The 16,200-nt window shown below is 44.1% G+C and overlaps 1 protein-coding gene across 2 annotated transcripts in view; it reads left to right on the top strand.

Annotated features, from left to right (window-relative positions):
- Positions 1-569: 569 nt before the first annotated feature.
- Positions 570-16,200, top strand: part of LOC306934703 (spindlin-1-like) — a 30,407-nt gene continuing 14,776 nt past the window's right edge. Inside the window, exons 1-2 of one of the 2 annotated variants that reach the window (XM_079517396.1) lie at positions 570-937; positions 13,760-14,073. In XM_079517396.1, the coding sequence (XP_079373522.1) occupies positions 14,022-14,073 (52 nt within the window). In that variant the 5' untranslated portion in view covers positions 570-937; positions 13,760-14,021. Of the gene's footprint in view, positions 949-13,759; positions 14,074-16,200 lie in introns of both variants that reach the window. The other variant, XM_079517395.1, reaches the window with a different exon arrangement.

Below are 16,200 nucleotides of genomic sequence, written 5' to 3'. Positions count from 1 at the left end.
ACTCCAACATTTCTTCTTCTTGACAGAAAGTAGCTCATAACATGTCTACGGGGGATTTTTATGAAAAACAAGCTCGGCAGATTGAAAGAGGATAATTCAAGCTTGGACTACAGCTGCAATGTTGGTGAGTTTAACGTTGTTTAAGACAAGCAGATCGCAAACGCAAATGGATGAGTGGGGAGTCAATGGAGGGTATTGCAACTCTAGATTCATCCCATTATAAAAAAAATCTAGAGTTGCAAATTGCGGCTAGTAAAACTGGTGGTCCTTGAAATTAAAATGGTTGAGAATCACTGCTAGAGCTTTAAAAATCTTCTCCCTGGCATATCTTTTCAAATGGGGGTGCGCGGGCTAAATAGTGTCCATTTGGGGGTCCTTTACATGAAAAAGTTTGAGAACCAATGCTGTAAGGAGGTGCAGAATCGGCCCCCTGCCGTGTCTCCGTTCACACTACAATGCAGTGAACGTTCTGCGAAGCGAACACGGGCGAAGAAGTCGCGCGAGAATGTCGCCAGATAGATCTACAACAAGCCCGACACCAAGCCAAAGGCTACCCAATAGCACCCACGTCTCGTCTGCGAGGCTGCAGCTGGGTGCCCCCTCAGGCTACGACGAGCCCGTCCTAGGGCTTGTTAGATCTCTCGTTGTTTTGGCGAAGCGACAGCGTCGAACCGCGGCGCTCGAGCTAGGCAGCTGGGTGGAAAAAAGATCAGCATTTGGCAGGAAGCTCGGGCCGCATACCTCCACCACTGCAAACCCAGCGGGATCCGTATTTTGCAGGCGGGGGATAGGCGGGACTCTGCTGGCTGGCTGGCTGCTGCTGGAAGAATTTTTTTGGGGTTGTATGCAAAAAAAAAAAAAAGAAAGGCAGAGAGAGGGGATCAATTTGGACCCACCGTGGCTGATCGAATATGCGGCGATATTGATCCTCCTATCGGTAAGATATCGGTAAGACCTGTGATATATCAATGTTTGGACGCACGATGGTTGGTTTTAGCGCATGCATTTTTTGGGTCCATGTTGTTGAAAGCAGTAGTCGTATACCTTCCCCTCTCTTCTCCTTTGTTCGGTTCTTGCGCCTTTTCGCACCAATGCGGGGTTTTTTTGTATCAATACTGGCGCAACATTACATTGGAGTCGCGCGTTGCCTCGTGAACAGGGAGGGGGGTCAATCAATAAGAATATAGATTGATTATCGGTCACGTTGGCATGCAACGATACAAGGGGGTCGCTCGCCCCCCCATGTGCGTATTGCGACAGTAAACAAATAGATCCTCCCCCCCTTACCTATAGGTTGTAAACAATGATGTGTTTTTAATTTGGCACTGTGGCGTTGATGATGTGGATTTATTGGGACGTTTTGACACAGTTAATGTGATTGACAGTTTTAGGAGATCATTGATGGAAGGAAGGAAGGATGCTCCCTGTGTCCATCATTGATGAGGTCATTGACTGAAAATGTCGTTTTTTAAAGTGGGTTACTTACAACTAGTGGTTCTCAAAGTGGGGCCCCCCCAGGGGACCCCCAGGCGTCCCCCAGCAAAATGAGGAACAGTTTTAACAAGAGTTAGCCCAATGACAGAATGTATATAGACTAGAGACTCAGAGAGCATAGGGATGACTCTCCCCAGTACTACCTACCTACCTACAGTAGACTGTTTCTCTACTGATATTTGAATATAACCTATATCCTGGCTCAAACTCATTTCAAGTGGGGGTCCACAGCCTAAATCTATATGTAGCAGAGTGGGTCAATCTCATCTGGAGGGGTCCTTGACTTTAAAAGGTGTTTGCACCACTGGGGTTACACTCTGGGGGTTGACTAGACTTCATGCATGATGTGATTGAAATGACATTCATTCTGCACCATCGTGATGGTAGTAATAAGAAAGGGATGTCACGATTCTCAAAATCCATGATTTGATTTTAAGGTCACAAATCATGATGATTAGATTAACATTTTTTGTATCAAACCTTTTATTTAAACCACCGAGGGAGAAAAACTGACAATTCTAATCCTTGTGGCATTTGCAGGAAACTCAAGCTGTTGTAAAGTACCCTTCTTTTTGTATCTGGACTCTTGAGGAAGGTCCTGTGTCACCGTAACGTAATGATAAATTGAATGCAGAGGTGTGTGTGTGTGTGTGCAGGCATCCTTTTTCGTTTTGAAAGTACCCTTCTGCCATTCAGTAGCTCTTCTTTTAACCGCAGTGTGCACTCCAAACTTCACATCAAACAGCAGGTGCCATTCGTGCTCGAGATGGCAATTTGACTTTAGCCAAACCGATCTTTGTGACCCATAGAATAAGAGAAGTAGGTTGGCAACAGCAACACCACCATATTATGCAATGATGTGAGCTTGATTAGCTTGTATTTTTCAGGATATTGGGTTGGTGACTTTCGTAAATGTATGTTTTCTCATGCAATTGAGTTGAATATTAAATTGACTGGTGAAAATAGGTCATCATGATTCATGACCAATAATTGTCATGATGACAAGACAATTGGTGAATTGGAGCAAATGTAATTGTGAGAATGGTGCGAAACCATTACATTTCAGTAATTGATCTGATCTTTGTATCTATCCACTTAATGGCAAATGCAAATGTTGAATAAGTTGCATTTTAAAATGACAAGCTATGGTAAGGATGCAGATATTGATTGATTGAATACTCAGAAATGTAAACAGCATATGAGGTACAGTCAGACATTTAGGCTAAAAGCACAACATAAAGTCCTGGCGACTTGTTCCTATTGTGGCCCTATGTATTCAATTCATCAACATAAATGGTAAATGGTGCATTTATCCAAAGCGCTTTACATAGATTGTACAATACATTCACCCATTCATACACCGATGGCGGAGGAAACCATGCAAGGCACCAAGCTGCACATCGGGAGCAATTAGAGGTAGAGTCTTGCTCAAGGACACTTCGACATTAACTCTGGGGGAGCCCGGGATCGAACTGGCAACCTCACGGCTCTCCCTCCGGCTGCTCTACCGGCCACTCTTCCCCTTAGCCACTTCCACCCCCCCATAGCATAACGCAAAAATATGTCACCAAGAATATACACTTACCGTATGTACAAACTAAAGTAGAAAAGGGGAACATGTTAGCAGTGAATGTCACCTTTCTATGGGAAAAATGAGTTTACCTTCCCTTGTGGTTTCCTGATAGATGGATTTTCAGGCCTGTTTTGAAAGAAGCCAGTAATCCACATTTTTAAGGGATGTGTCAGGGCATTCCACATTTTGGTGGCAGAGTAGTAGAATGAGAATTTACCCATGTTTGTTCAGTGTTTCCCCTAGCCAGAAGCTGATAGTGTGGGGGAAAGATTTCACGTCGGACCCGTGCACACGCGCATCATTTTTGTGATTTCGTTGTTGTTGCCGTCTTTCGCGGTTGTTGTCTTTTGTCTTTTTTGTCCTATTCGCGGCCACCTACTAAAAATCATACTGTGGTGGCTGGTCGTGATTGTGTGGTGACCCAGGCCCGCCACACAATAATGCATATAGAGGAAACACTGTTGTTCTATAGATAAGTGGTACCAGATCGGTGTTGCCCCCCGCAGCCCGCTAGTATCGTCGATGTAAGTGTCACTCACTTTGGAGAAGTAATTTCAGTCAGGTATGAGGGTATTGAGGGCAATGCTCCTTTGACTATATTTTTATTTATTTATTTTATTTTTATTTTTTTTGTGGCTTTCGCCTTTATTTTATATATTTTATGGAGGGACAGACAGTAGGCTGACAGGAAATGGGGAGAGAGATGGGGGGAAGGCCGTCGGGATCGGGAGTCGAACCCGCGGCACACTGCCAGACTGGATTACCAGCCAAGGTGCCTGGACCACTGAGCCATGGCCCAGGCCGCCCCTTTGACTATCTTAAGATAAGAACCATATTATTGCTCAGACAATAATTGTCCTGTGATGTTGGAGACATCACAGTGAGTCGGACAATAGCTGAGAGGAGTCGAGTATAATGATTTTATGTTCATCTAAACGAAGACCAGGAGCATATGAAAGTACTACACTGAACACTCCCGTCCTGCAAAATGTCCACACTCGCATGTCTAATGTGAGATGAGTGTGGTTAAACTAAGACAGCAGTCATCAGTCTTAACACAACCGTTGCCGGGATTCCTTCAAAATAGGAGCTCTGGGGTGCCGGAAAGACATGGCCGCTTTTACTCTGAACCCCATGACCCGGAAACAATCCGCTAAAAATAGTTTGCTTTACATTGCTACTATTGCTAGCTTACATTGCTATCGTTTTAATTTATACGATATATGATCCAAAAAGCGTTCATATTTTGCGGGAGAGACTGATGAGGAGCAGAAATGAAGCGCCAGTATATCGATCGGTTCAAAACCACGGAGAGCGCCCTGGATTAGGAGAGACGAGTCATTCTTTCTGCCGCGCTAACAGCTACATCAACGGTAAGCTAACATGAGCTCAGAGCGTAGCATACGGTAGCCGAAAGGCGAACTGACAAATAAAAAAAAAGGAAAAAATTCAGAATATTCCTCTCTCGCCCGGTATCATTGAGGATGCGCTAGGACGTCTACAGACGTCGTATGTACCCGTCGGTTCGAGTCCCTATGACGTTTCTAGACGTCCTATGTACAGAATGTGTAAACATTTTCCCCGGGAAGCGACGCTGCCAAAATTCCTATCTACGTTTATTCAGTTGTATAAATGTGTTTGATTCGATCTAGTGGAAAGGCTACTCACATCAGCTTCGGATGGCTGTTGTTAGCTTAGGCCCTGGGCTGCGCCATCTTGGTCGCACGCACGCCTTCAGTCTCCAAAACCCCCTCCCAGGCAGTATCTCTGGTAAAAACAGAGCCTATTGCCTGGTGGTCGCAGTAATGGCGCCGGCCACTGCTTCTCATGCTCCCATAGAGTATTAAAAGGATAGAGACTGAACCGGAGCGATAGCCCCGCCCCCCCCCCGCTATTCATTTCAGTGGAAGTTACTCAGTGGCGTTTTTAAGCACCCGGAAGAACCGTCTACTTCCGCATTTTTTCGATTTGGACACCTACATTTCGTGTCCAAAATGCGGAAGTGCAAACGAGCGCTCAATGTTAAAGCCCAGATGCACAGGGTTTCCTCGTCATAACTCCACGGGTCCGCCTGCAGTCCCCGCTCTTACCACTAGGGCCGAGCGCCTCATCGTTGGAGAGCCTCACTGGAGGCTTGCATGCTCCAGGCAAACAATAACATCCCGTCGAGACAACACACACCATTAAGCTGACACAACATCCGGGCGCAGAGTTTTGGATCTTCAAAATAAGGGTTGAGCAATAACCTGGCATGTTATTAATTAATCCTGGCGGGGAAACGGAGAATAAACTACCGGTAGTACTAGTACGTCATAATGGTACACACTAACCCAGAGGTGTCCAAAGTGCTGCCCAGGGGAAAATGCGGCCCAGGCAAGGGACGAATTTGAGAGGTGCTCCTAGCGATCGGCTACCGGTAGGTAATCGGGACGATTTTGACTCAAAATGTGTCTGTATCGGCCGATCATGAGAAAAACTATGATCAGAGCACCTCTAACGAATGTTCTACGGCCCGTGGCTTCATACCTGAATTGTATTTACTTTATTGTGTTTTTTATGAACCTGGACATTTCCCAGAGTATAATTTGTCAGGATTCCTTGTCCCTTGTTGTCTCATTCTGAAGGGGTAAAAAAAAGGCTATTTTATTTCATTTATTTTTTACCTTGCACGTCTGGGTAACATAACATTTGGTCATGTGAAATATGGCTGAAAGAAAAGCTGAGTTGTTTAGTGTTTTTGTTCACAGCACACAAGCCCATTAATATTCAATATTGATGATGATAGTTAAAAAAAATGCATGTATGTCTATGTACTGTATGTGACTTTGTTATGGTCCGATATAGTTGGCCCTTGGGTGTTTTCATATTTTGGCCCCCTTTGAAATATGTTTGGACACTTTGGTCCTAACCCATTAACCACTTTCAACACATTTTTGAAAATGGCTGATCTACAAGCTCAAGCTCACAAACGCGTCTCATGCTGTTGTGAGCTTGTAGAACGACTATTTCCGTGTGTATGATTAATAAGCATAAATATGGGGCGTAACCACTTTTGAACCCTAGCGTCATTATTCTCGGGCACACATTCGGCAAAAAATGTCAGATCTACAAAGTCACAACAAGTGGCACGCTGTGAAAAGTATCGACCATCGTACAGACCCCTTCCGGTCTCCAGTCAACAAAGCATGGAGTTAAGTGGTATAATGGAACGTTTCACGAAGGCATTGTTATGTGTAGGTGTCGGTGACACAAGGAAACTGCACATGTGTTAAACTTTGATCTTATCCCACCTCTGCCCATATTGAAGTTTAACTTCTCATAGACTATGTGGGTGTGTGAGAATGACTAGGAGAGGGCCTGTTTAGTGTTTAGTGTTTACCGAGGCTGTCTGGGCAGCATTCGGTCTACCAGGCGATTGTATTACTGCAGTGTTACACGTCTGGCTGTCTGTGTGTAGCTCGCTCCTGTACACAGTTGATTTGGAGTAATTATAGTTTTGGGTCGTCCATTCCTGTTTTGATTCCAGTCAAGGTTCTACAGTAGGTTTCAATGCTAAAACACCGTCTTTCATGTGTTTTTAATCATTAGCATTGATGATGATACAGTAACCAGCATTTTATCACAGTGGAAATGCCTATTTTCAAACATTAGTTCTGTATCTCAGTGCTTGGCACTTGGGTGACTTCATCACATTTTCCATTGTGGTGGGCTATTGGTGTTAGGGTACAACTACAAATTGGATTGAACTCGTTCCAAAATGATGTAAAGAATATATACATATTTTTTTAAATCCAATAATATATCCTAGGTGTTATTGTTACTGACAGCAGAAGGCCATCATGTGACTAAATAGTATATATCATTATGATGCTTTATCATTATGATCCAACATACTGTTGGAGCTGTAGACTGCTTTCAGACAGTGCTTTGTCTGACATCTTGGTGATGAAACAATAGGTGATTGTAATCATGTAGGATCAGCAGTCTGAAAAATCACCTTCAGACTCCACCTCGCCCCCTAGAACTTCTCTTTCTATGTCTTTGATAGATGCTTTACACCAGGGGGTAAAGCATCCTGGTCTTCAACCAGGATGGGGTCTGGAACCCCTGGGGGGTTCCTCAGAGTTGGGGGAAGGGGGGGCGCCAAATCTTTGTGTGATAACAGCGGCACATCATAGCAGACTAAAGGCCCCATTTACACTGGCAACCAAATCCAGCCTGAGCCACATCCAGTTTGGAATCTGATTTGTTTAAATGAGTCATGTGACATGTTGGACTCATTTAAACCAATCGGATTTCAATCTCGATGTGGCACAGATCTGATTCAGGCTCGATTTGTCTGCCAGTGTGACCTTACAAGCTCACGATGCCTCATATTGCCTCTGCCTTGTGAGCTTGTGGATCAGCTTTTTTCGGCACAGAGGTTGGTGTAGATGGGGGGGGGAGGAAAAAGAGCAGACCAAGTACAGAACCAATGGTCAGGTTTGATAAGTAGTAGGAGTCTGAAGTGAAAATACACATGCACGACTATGAAGCTATCTATGAAAGAAAAAGTTTAATCTGCAACACAACATATACAATATGTAGTCGGGCCGGGGTGTCCCTGCTTCATTCTCTCTCTCAGATAAGGGGCCCTTGAACTGGCAAATGTTGAAGACACAACATGCTTTACACCAGTGGTTCCCACACTTTGTAGCCCGTGATGACCCAAAACAGATATTTTCTGTCTCCCCGGGACTAGTGAAAATAGCAAATCTACAAGCTGTCACTATGCGCCACGTTGTGAGCTAGTAGATCAGCCATTTTCACTACTTTTACTACTAATTTGTGGAATTTGATTCGATTTTTCGTTCATTTCTTCATGAAATGACTGAAAAACATTAATTGAATTTTGTTTTTAATTCATGAAAATGTTTGCTTTTTTGGGAATGTTTTTTGAAAATGTTTTGAAATAATAATCATGAAATCTACAAAATCTACGAAACAAAAAATAAAGGGACCCATAAAGATCTGTCCGCGGCCCACAAATGGGTCCCGACCCAGTTTTTTGGCAAACAGTGCTTTACACTATACATGCAGTATGTTAGTTACTTGTTCACATATACTTATAGTACATTATTTAGATTGACCAGACTGTTTGCTTGTATGTTATATTAGCTTTAGCTTTTAGCTAGCATGTTGTAAGACAGAGCTGCTCTGTTTGATGTTTATCTGTTTATCTTTAATTACTCTGGAGACTGGAGCACTTATGTGACCATTTACCCTGTAAGTTAGACTGGGGTCTATGACATTTATTCTGATCTCACACTTTGTAAATCACATTAATGTGTCATATTAATGCCTAAATTGTAAACTGTATGAGAATATCAGATTACTAAAAATAGTGCTCAGATGTGGTTTGAACTTGACCTACCTAGTCTGTTGCAGTTCATGACGAAATGGCTACACTGAATTATTTTAATGATAATTTTGTATTTTACAGCGCTCCCTCCTCCCACACTTCCTCTTGTTTAGCATCTATAACACAGTGTGTAATAGACCGACGGATGGTCAATCTATTAATCTTTGACTTGTCTTTGTGCATCAAGTTCATAATGTCCTTTAGATTCAAGAAAAGAAAAAAAAAAACTTTTAAACTGGCAACTGCATAATTCAGTTGCCAGTTTAAGAGTAGAGTCTCTTAATATTTTTTATCTTCCAATGTAAAATAAGGAAATCCCAAGGACATGGAAATGTGCTTTTGTTCTCTATAGTAATAGGAGGCCCTACTATGTTGATAAACTAGGCCCTAAATATCTAAAAACGGCATATTTCATAGATTTACCGTTTTAAACCGTACTAAAGGGTTTGGGCTACCGACGTTGAGACATCATTTACTGTAGTGTAGCACTATCACTGCAACATGAAAGTTTGTAGTAATTGAAAACTAAGTAACAGACGCTACAGTTTGAAAAGTATTGGAGATGACTAAACAACAGTGGACATTACTGTTTGAAAGGTACACGAGGACAGTACTGTTTGAAAAAAGTATGGTGCAGTAGTAGGCTACCGCTTCAAATGTATGGAACGGTCATGTTTAAATGGATAAATACACGTTTTCTATCCTATCCGGTAACGATCCATGATTAGCTTAGAGAGGCTAGAATTACAACCAGGTGAATGTGGTCGATGTCCTGGTAAGATGGAAAACCAGCAGTACAGGATTTCGGGTGGGATGGAAAACCAGGGTTCTGGGGACCAGGATTAGGAACCACTGGTCATCCAAGGACAAACGTATCATCATCATCATCATCATCATCATCATCACCACCTGTGTAACCTGAGTAGGGGTTTGGCACAATCGCATGAGTCAGGAAAGCAATCGTTTCTAACGCGGTACACACTAGCACTGTAGAGCAGGGGTTCTCAACCCGTGGGTCGCGACCCCTCGGGGGGGTCGCCAAATAATTTTAGGGGGTCCCCAAATTATTTTCCAAAAAAAAAAATATTTTCACGATTTTTCAAAAATAGCAGACCTACAAGCTCGTAGCGCGCCACTCGGTGGCGCGCTATGAGCTTGTAGATCTGCTATTTTTCAATAGCTAAATTATAACAATGCTTAAAACACCAAAAGGGGTTCCCGCCCAAAATGGTTTAAGGTTATTGTAGCAGTCAATTTATATTGGGGGTCGGGAGGGGGCGGGGCGGGGGTCCCGAGACATTGCCAAAGTATTTCCGGGGGTCCCCGGCCAAAAACGTTGAGAACCCCTGCTGTAGAGCGTAGATGACAACTTCATTGTAGAAATTGTCTCTTTTTTGTTATGTCCTGTGGCGCTTATCAAAATAACTTACACAAGGCACATTTAAATGTACAAGGAAATCAATCGGTGTCACATTTTCAGTTCAGTTGGCATGGCAGCCAATAATACCCCACTTCAAATTGCCAAAAGAGGGTTACTACGTGTGAGGTTGCTAAGGGAGGCTTCTTTAAGGATAACTAAAGATACCGTTGTTCAAATCATCTGGGATTCAGACAATATTCTACATGACAACTTGGGATTTGGACCTTTTTATGTCATCTGACAGTGGCACGCAGCAGGGCAAAGTCACTTAATCCATTTAGACCTGAGGACGATTCTACAAATGCCTTCTAAATCCTGACACTTTTCTGAAAAACCTCATGTTTCTATATATGAGTGGTTCTCAAACTATTTCATGTGAAGGACCCCAAGAATGATATGTAATTGGCATCATCTGAAAATATGTTGTCGTCGCCCCCCCCCCCCCCCCCCCCCCCCCCCCCCCCCCCCGCCACCGAGTGGCGCGCTATGAACTTGTAGGTCTGCTATTTTTGAAAAATCGTTAAAATGTGCCTCAAATCTTTCCGAAAATTGTCATGATTTAGAAAACTTTTTTTTTAAAATTTCGACGTCAGGCCTGAATGGGTTAAAGCAGGTTCCTCACAAAGGACATACAGCGTCACTCATAAATAGAGTTGTTCCAATACCAGTATCGGGAAAAGCTGCCGATACTGCTTAAAATGCTGGTGCCGGCGAGTATGCCAGTCTTATATACTATTCAGATACTATTTATCACATGATTCATTTACAGTCATATTTGAATGCTTCAGTTTGTTGCACGACAGTTTTATACTCTTACTGTACTATTTTACATTATTATTTTATTTTTACTAACTTGTAGCTGCTACTTTAAAATTATGAATGGAATTTACTTTAGCTTTAGTCCTAGATCAGTCAGTGGTTCCAGTGGCGTAAATATCGACGGTGCAAGCGCCCCCAAGGGGCCCATGAAGGGGAAGAAAAAGAGAAAAAAAAGGAGTCAGGACGACGGTGAAAGCCTGGTTTCAGGGGCTATCGGTCGCAGGAAGAGTAACACCAAGGATTCGTCAGTGATATCACTGACTGCTGGTTTATAAACAGCTTCAAGTCCATACTACTTCCGTGTTGCATAACAGTGACATCACTGTCCACTCCTTCTTGGTATTTTTACCACCTTGTTTCAACGTGTGTGTCTGTGTTCATGCGCTGCCTGTCAGCAGCACAACATAGCTCAGCTGTAGCCTATTCTGTCACGTTCCGTCACACTAATGAAACACTAGATGGGATTATTATGTCATGTCAGCACTATCAGAAGATGTAACCCAGGTAAAGTAATCTGTCACTCTGCAAGTTTAACTAAAGTTTTTTCCATCTGTCCAAAGTCATTTCTGATAGCCTGCAGGCTGCAGCCATGCAGTCCTACAGATACACAGATACAGAATGATTGAAAGTGAAACATGCAAATTGATTGAATATTTTACTATCAGATCGCTTAGGTACAGTTCAAAGACGCATTTGGTACAATGAAGCGCTACGCATCATTTCACATCGCATCGCATTGCATCGCACCCCCCCCCCCCCCCCCCCTGCAGCACATTATTAGTATTATTATTATATTTTAGGGGGCCCACACAAAATATTTGCACCGGGGCCCACTGCCAGGTAGTTTCGCCACTGAGTGGTTCTCAAACCTTTTTAATTTTGTTCTTTTAATTTTTAACCCATGACTTTTTAACACATTTGTTTCACCCAGTGTCAATTATCTAATGTAATCCTTGGGAGAGCAACGGACTGATCTCATGCTTCCTTCTATGCATGAGGCATCCAAGCCACTTCTTTTCACCTGACAGGGGGGAGTTTCTGGGGATCAAGGCCATAGACATATATATACGTACAGTTGGGTGCCACCGATATTGTCCCTTATCATTTGACCCATTTAGGCCTGACCTCAAAATTTAAAAAAAATCCTTCTAAATCCTCCAGTTTTCTGAAATAAATATTTTCACGATTTTTCAAAAATAGCAGACCTACAAGCTCGTAGCGCGCCACTCGGTGGCGCGCTATGAGCTTGTAGATCTGCTATTTTTAAATAGCTAAATTATAACATAATGTTTAAAACACCAAAAGGGGTTCCCGCCCAAAATGGGTTAACTGTCCTTTTGCGCAGATCACGCAAACCTCAGCAAAAAGAAAAGGACAATATCGATGGCCTCCAACTGTATATACGTAGACGCCCTTTCCGGCTCTGAGGCGCGTGTCACCATTGAAGGCACAATTTTCCCGACATTCCTTGCAAAGCATTAGCGGAAGCTTGTCAAGCTTCCGCGTGCGTAACATAAGTCCCGGAAAAGACGCGCTGTGATTGGCCAGTAGTCACTTGAGTGACAGCGAGAGACATGGAGGAGTCACATGACTCATGAGTGACGTCACTTGGGCAGCGACGCAGTCGCCTTCAGCAAATGCCTTCAGCACTTCTAAATAAGAAAGCTGCGGAGAACTGTTGCTTTGTGTTCACTCTTTAATGTTTTCTGTTAGTAATCTAATCCCCCCTGGCTCTGATGTTGTATTGTTAATAACTTTGTTGTTTGTTTGTTTGTTTGTTTGTTTGTCTTGTTTTGTATTGTAATACAAATGAACTGCAACGGCCAGTGAGGCATCTATTTCTTATAATATCTATGATCAAGGCAGCACTGTGTATGCCTTGATCCCGCCTCTAGCCGCCGCTGATTGGCCAGGCCGTTTGTTGGCCGGAGCATCAAGTCTGCCTGAGAGTTCCCAGATGGGAGCAGGAGGGGGGGAACCCAGTGTACTCTCTGCTGCCCCATCTGGCGGAGTCAGGTTAGGGAGTTTACCCCAGTTAGACGTAGCGCGTGGAAGGAACACGGGAGGACAAAAAAAAAACTGTTAATTTCAATGAGAGTGTAAAATCACACCCGTGTGAAGTAAGTGGTTCAACTCCGTGTGGGGGTCCCGGGGGGGGGGGGGGGGGGGGAGTTCCAGACCCACAGGAACGCACCCCACTGTACCCTGTACTGTACTGTCACTGTACTGTACTGGCACACCCGAAATCACCATATATATACAGTTAATATGTGCGTGTGTTTGTGTTTGTGTTAGGTTGCTCACAGGTGGTGAAAAACAACCATGCTGTTTTCGTGCTCAGACGCAACCACCCACCCACCCAGAGACACACACAAGTCACTTAAGGAAGTGGTTGCACCACTTAAAAACGGTCCATTTGGTGAAAAATTTTACTCTCTCAGAGAGGGTCCATTTGGTCCACCTCAAAGAACCAAAATAGTCCCTGAGAACCACTGTCCTGGATTTGTTTAACCCATTTTGACCTGAGATCAGATTCTAAAAATGTCTTCTACATCCTGACAGTTTTCTGAAAAAGCTATGTTTCTATGTCAGTCGTTCTTCGATTTTTCAAAAATAGCAGACCTACAAGCTCGTCGCGTGCTATGAGCTTGTAGATCTGCTATTTTTCAATAGCTAAACACCAAAAGGGGTTCCCGCCCAAAATGGGTTAATCTATTTAGAACCTGAGGCCGATTCTACAAATGCCTTCTAAATCAGTAGTTCTCACACTTTCAAGATTTTAACAAAATGTTCAAAAATAGCAGATGGCAGCACAGCACGATCTGCTATTTTTGAATAGCCAACGCAAAAATGACACAGATGCCTTCCCGTTTTAATGGGTTAAATAAATTACACACACTTGATATTGGATCGCTACTCTGCATCGACCGATACGCAAGTTATTATGGGTTATCGGTATCGGGAGGGATTTTTCTTTTTAGTCGGTACGTCTCTACTCCTGAAGCAAGAGGAACGTGGTTGTTTTGTTTCAAATCATCTCCTCTGTCTGCAGGTTCACGGAGCATCGCAGAGTGACGCACCCATAGAGTTCGCCCCTCTCTCCAGCTGACAACCTGCACCCAGCTGTATGCAGCCGACCGAGGGGCGAGTGTAATCCCTGCCGTGCCTCCCCCTTCCTTCCCTCCCTCCCCCCCTCCCTCCCTCCCTCCCCCCCTCCCTCCCTCCCTCTCCCGTTCGGCCCAGTATCTGCGGAGGCGGAGCCCCCAGAGTGTGGTGTGCACTGGCAGCCCGGCTGCCCACTCCCAGGTGGATGAATGAAGACCCCATTCAAGAGTCCAGCTGCCCAGCGGCCCAGAGCAGATGGGGGTGAGAGTCTTGTCTATCCGTCTGTCCGTCCGTCCGTCCGTCCGTCCGTCCATCCGTCCGTCCATCCATCCATCCATCCATCCATTCATGCATTCATTGATTATCGGTGCAGCACTTCATCAAACTAATCGATTTAATCAATTCTAAAAAGATGGTTTTGATTTTAATAAAATAAGTCGAGTAAGTAAGTCAGAGAGGCTTATCGTCGGTATCAGCCAGGGTGCGGGAGTCTATCCCCGTTTCAATGCGCTAAACCTCTGGGAGATGGAATGCTGAGGTGGAGCGCAACACCTACCATCAGCTCCCAGTACTTACAACACCTATACCATCAGCTCCCAGTACTTACAACACCAACCATCAGCTCCCAGTACTTACAACACCTACCATCAGCTCCCAGTACTTACAACACCTATACCATCAGCTCCCAGTACTTACAACACCTACCATCAGCTCCCAGTACTTACAACACCTACCATTAGGGTTGGGATTCGTTAGGATTTTAACGGTTCTGGATCCTTCCCGGATCCCTCTTAAGGGTTCCGGTTCCTAACGGTTCCCTTAACGGATCCTAATATTATTTTTTACCCCTTTTTTTCTGACATAGATTATGCTTATATTATAAATAACCTAACCAAGTACATAATAAACACAAATTCATTAATTAAATTATTGAAAATGCACTTTACAATTATGAGGTGGCACTATTATTTAAACTTCACCACCACCACCAGCAGCTAGCCACCACAACAATATCATTGTTGCAATTTGTACTGTATATTGCAATTTGTACTGTATATTAAATATACAGTACACATTGCAATAATGATATTGTTGTGGTGACAAATGTTGTCTTTAATGTTCAGATTAATTTAATATGAAGGACCCCTTACCCTAATGGAAACAAGCCATAGTGCTTTCTTGGATTATAAAATCCTCTTAGCAGACCTTGTATTGAACTGTATAGGCTACGTTCCTGTGCGTTCCTATGCACCTAAACGCTGGGCTCTCAACAGTCACGCGATTTAACTTAGAGCCAAATCAAAAGCAGTTGAGTTGCTTATAAGTTGTAAAAAAGAAGTGCAGACAAATTGATTTGGCTCTATAGTTAACGTGATTCATAAAATATCAGACAGAAAGACGTCGAGTCATTGGCGTTCTAAATTAACACCATTAACAACGGTTGTACAATACGCCGCGGCCTAATGAAAAGCTCTGTAGAGTGTAGACGTTAGTAGTTTTTATTTTCTATTACGTTACTAGCCTGGGGAAAGTAAACCAGCCTTGCATCAGATCGTCCCCCGCCGGCTGTGGTGGAGCTGCGGGGAGAGCGGGCACGGCTTTCCGCATGGCTCACAAACGCGATGTGCCTACAGTAGATTATTCTCGTGAGTTGTGGACTCGTGTAGGCATATTGATTTTGAGATGTTTCCTCAATGTGGACGTGGTACAAGTTTTGCAGAGGGAACTATAGCATCGCATTTATTGCACTTTGCGTGCTCACTGCTCAGCCTCAGTCATTTCCCTCTCTGTTAACCACACTTTGGAGATCTGTGCGACATACTGTCCCAGTCCCACTCGCTCTGCGGCGGTCGCTGAATGCACAGAACAGTGGGCGTATATCCTCCCCGACCCCACTCACTCTGTAGGTGGGGTGACGTCACCCCAGGCTCTGCTTGCATGCATGCACAGACACAGCGGAGCTAAATGACGACTGATGAGATCCGTTTGGGGAACCGCTAATAAAAAAACTATGGAACCGGCTCCGGATCCGCAATGTCGGAACCGGGTCTGAAATGGACCCGGTTCCGAATCCCAACCCTACCTACCATCAGCTCCCAGTACTTACAACACCAACCATCAGCTCCCAGTACTTACCGCACGCCTTCAAGCCGTGCTCCTCATACGCTGAGTTGGCGGTGCCCGCGATCGAACCCTTGACCTTGTGGTCGAATGGCGAGTGCTCCACCGACTGAGCTACCCGGACACTAATAAAATAATGAATAATAAAAGAATGAATTATTACTTGCGCATGCAGAGCGCGCGAGTACTGCGATCGGCTGGGTATGTACTGTATGATGACGTTGTCCACCGTATGTCGGTGTTGTCCACTGGCCAATAAGGGACCAC

Source organism: Electrona antarctica (genome assembly GCF_951216825.1).
Source record: "Electrona antarctica genome assembly, chromosome: 12".
Taxonomy (NCBI): domain Eukaryota; kingdom Metazoa; phylum Chordata; class Actinopteri; order Myctophiformes; family Myctophidae; genus Electrona; species Electrona antarctica.
The sequence above is the reverse complement of the archived record's forward strand: the minus strand, read 5'-3'. Positions and strand labels throughout refer to the sequence as shown.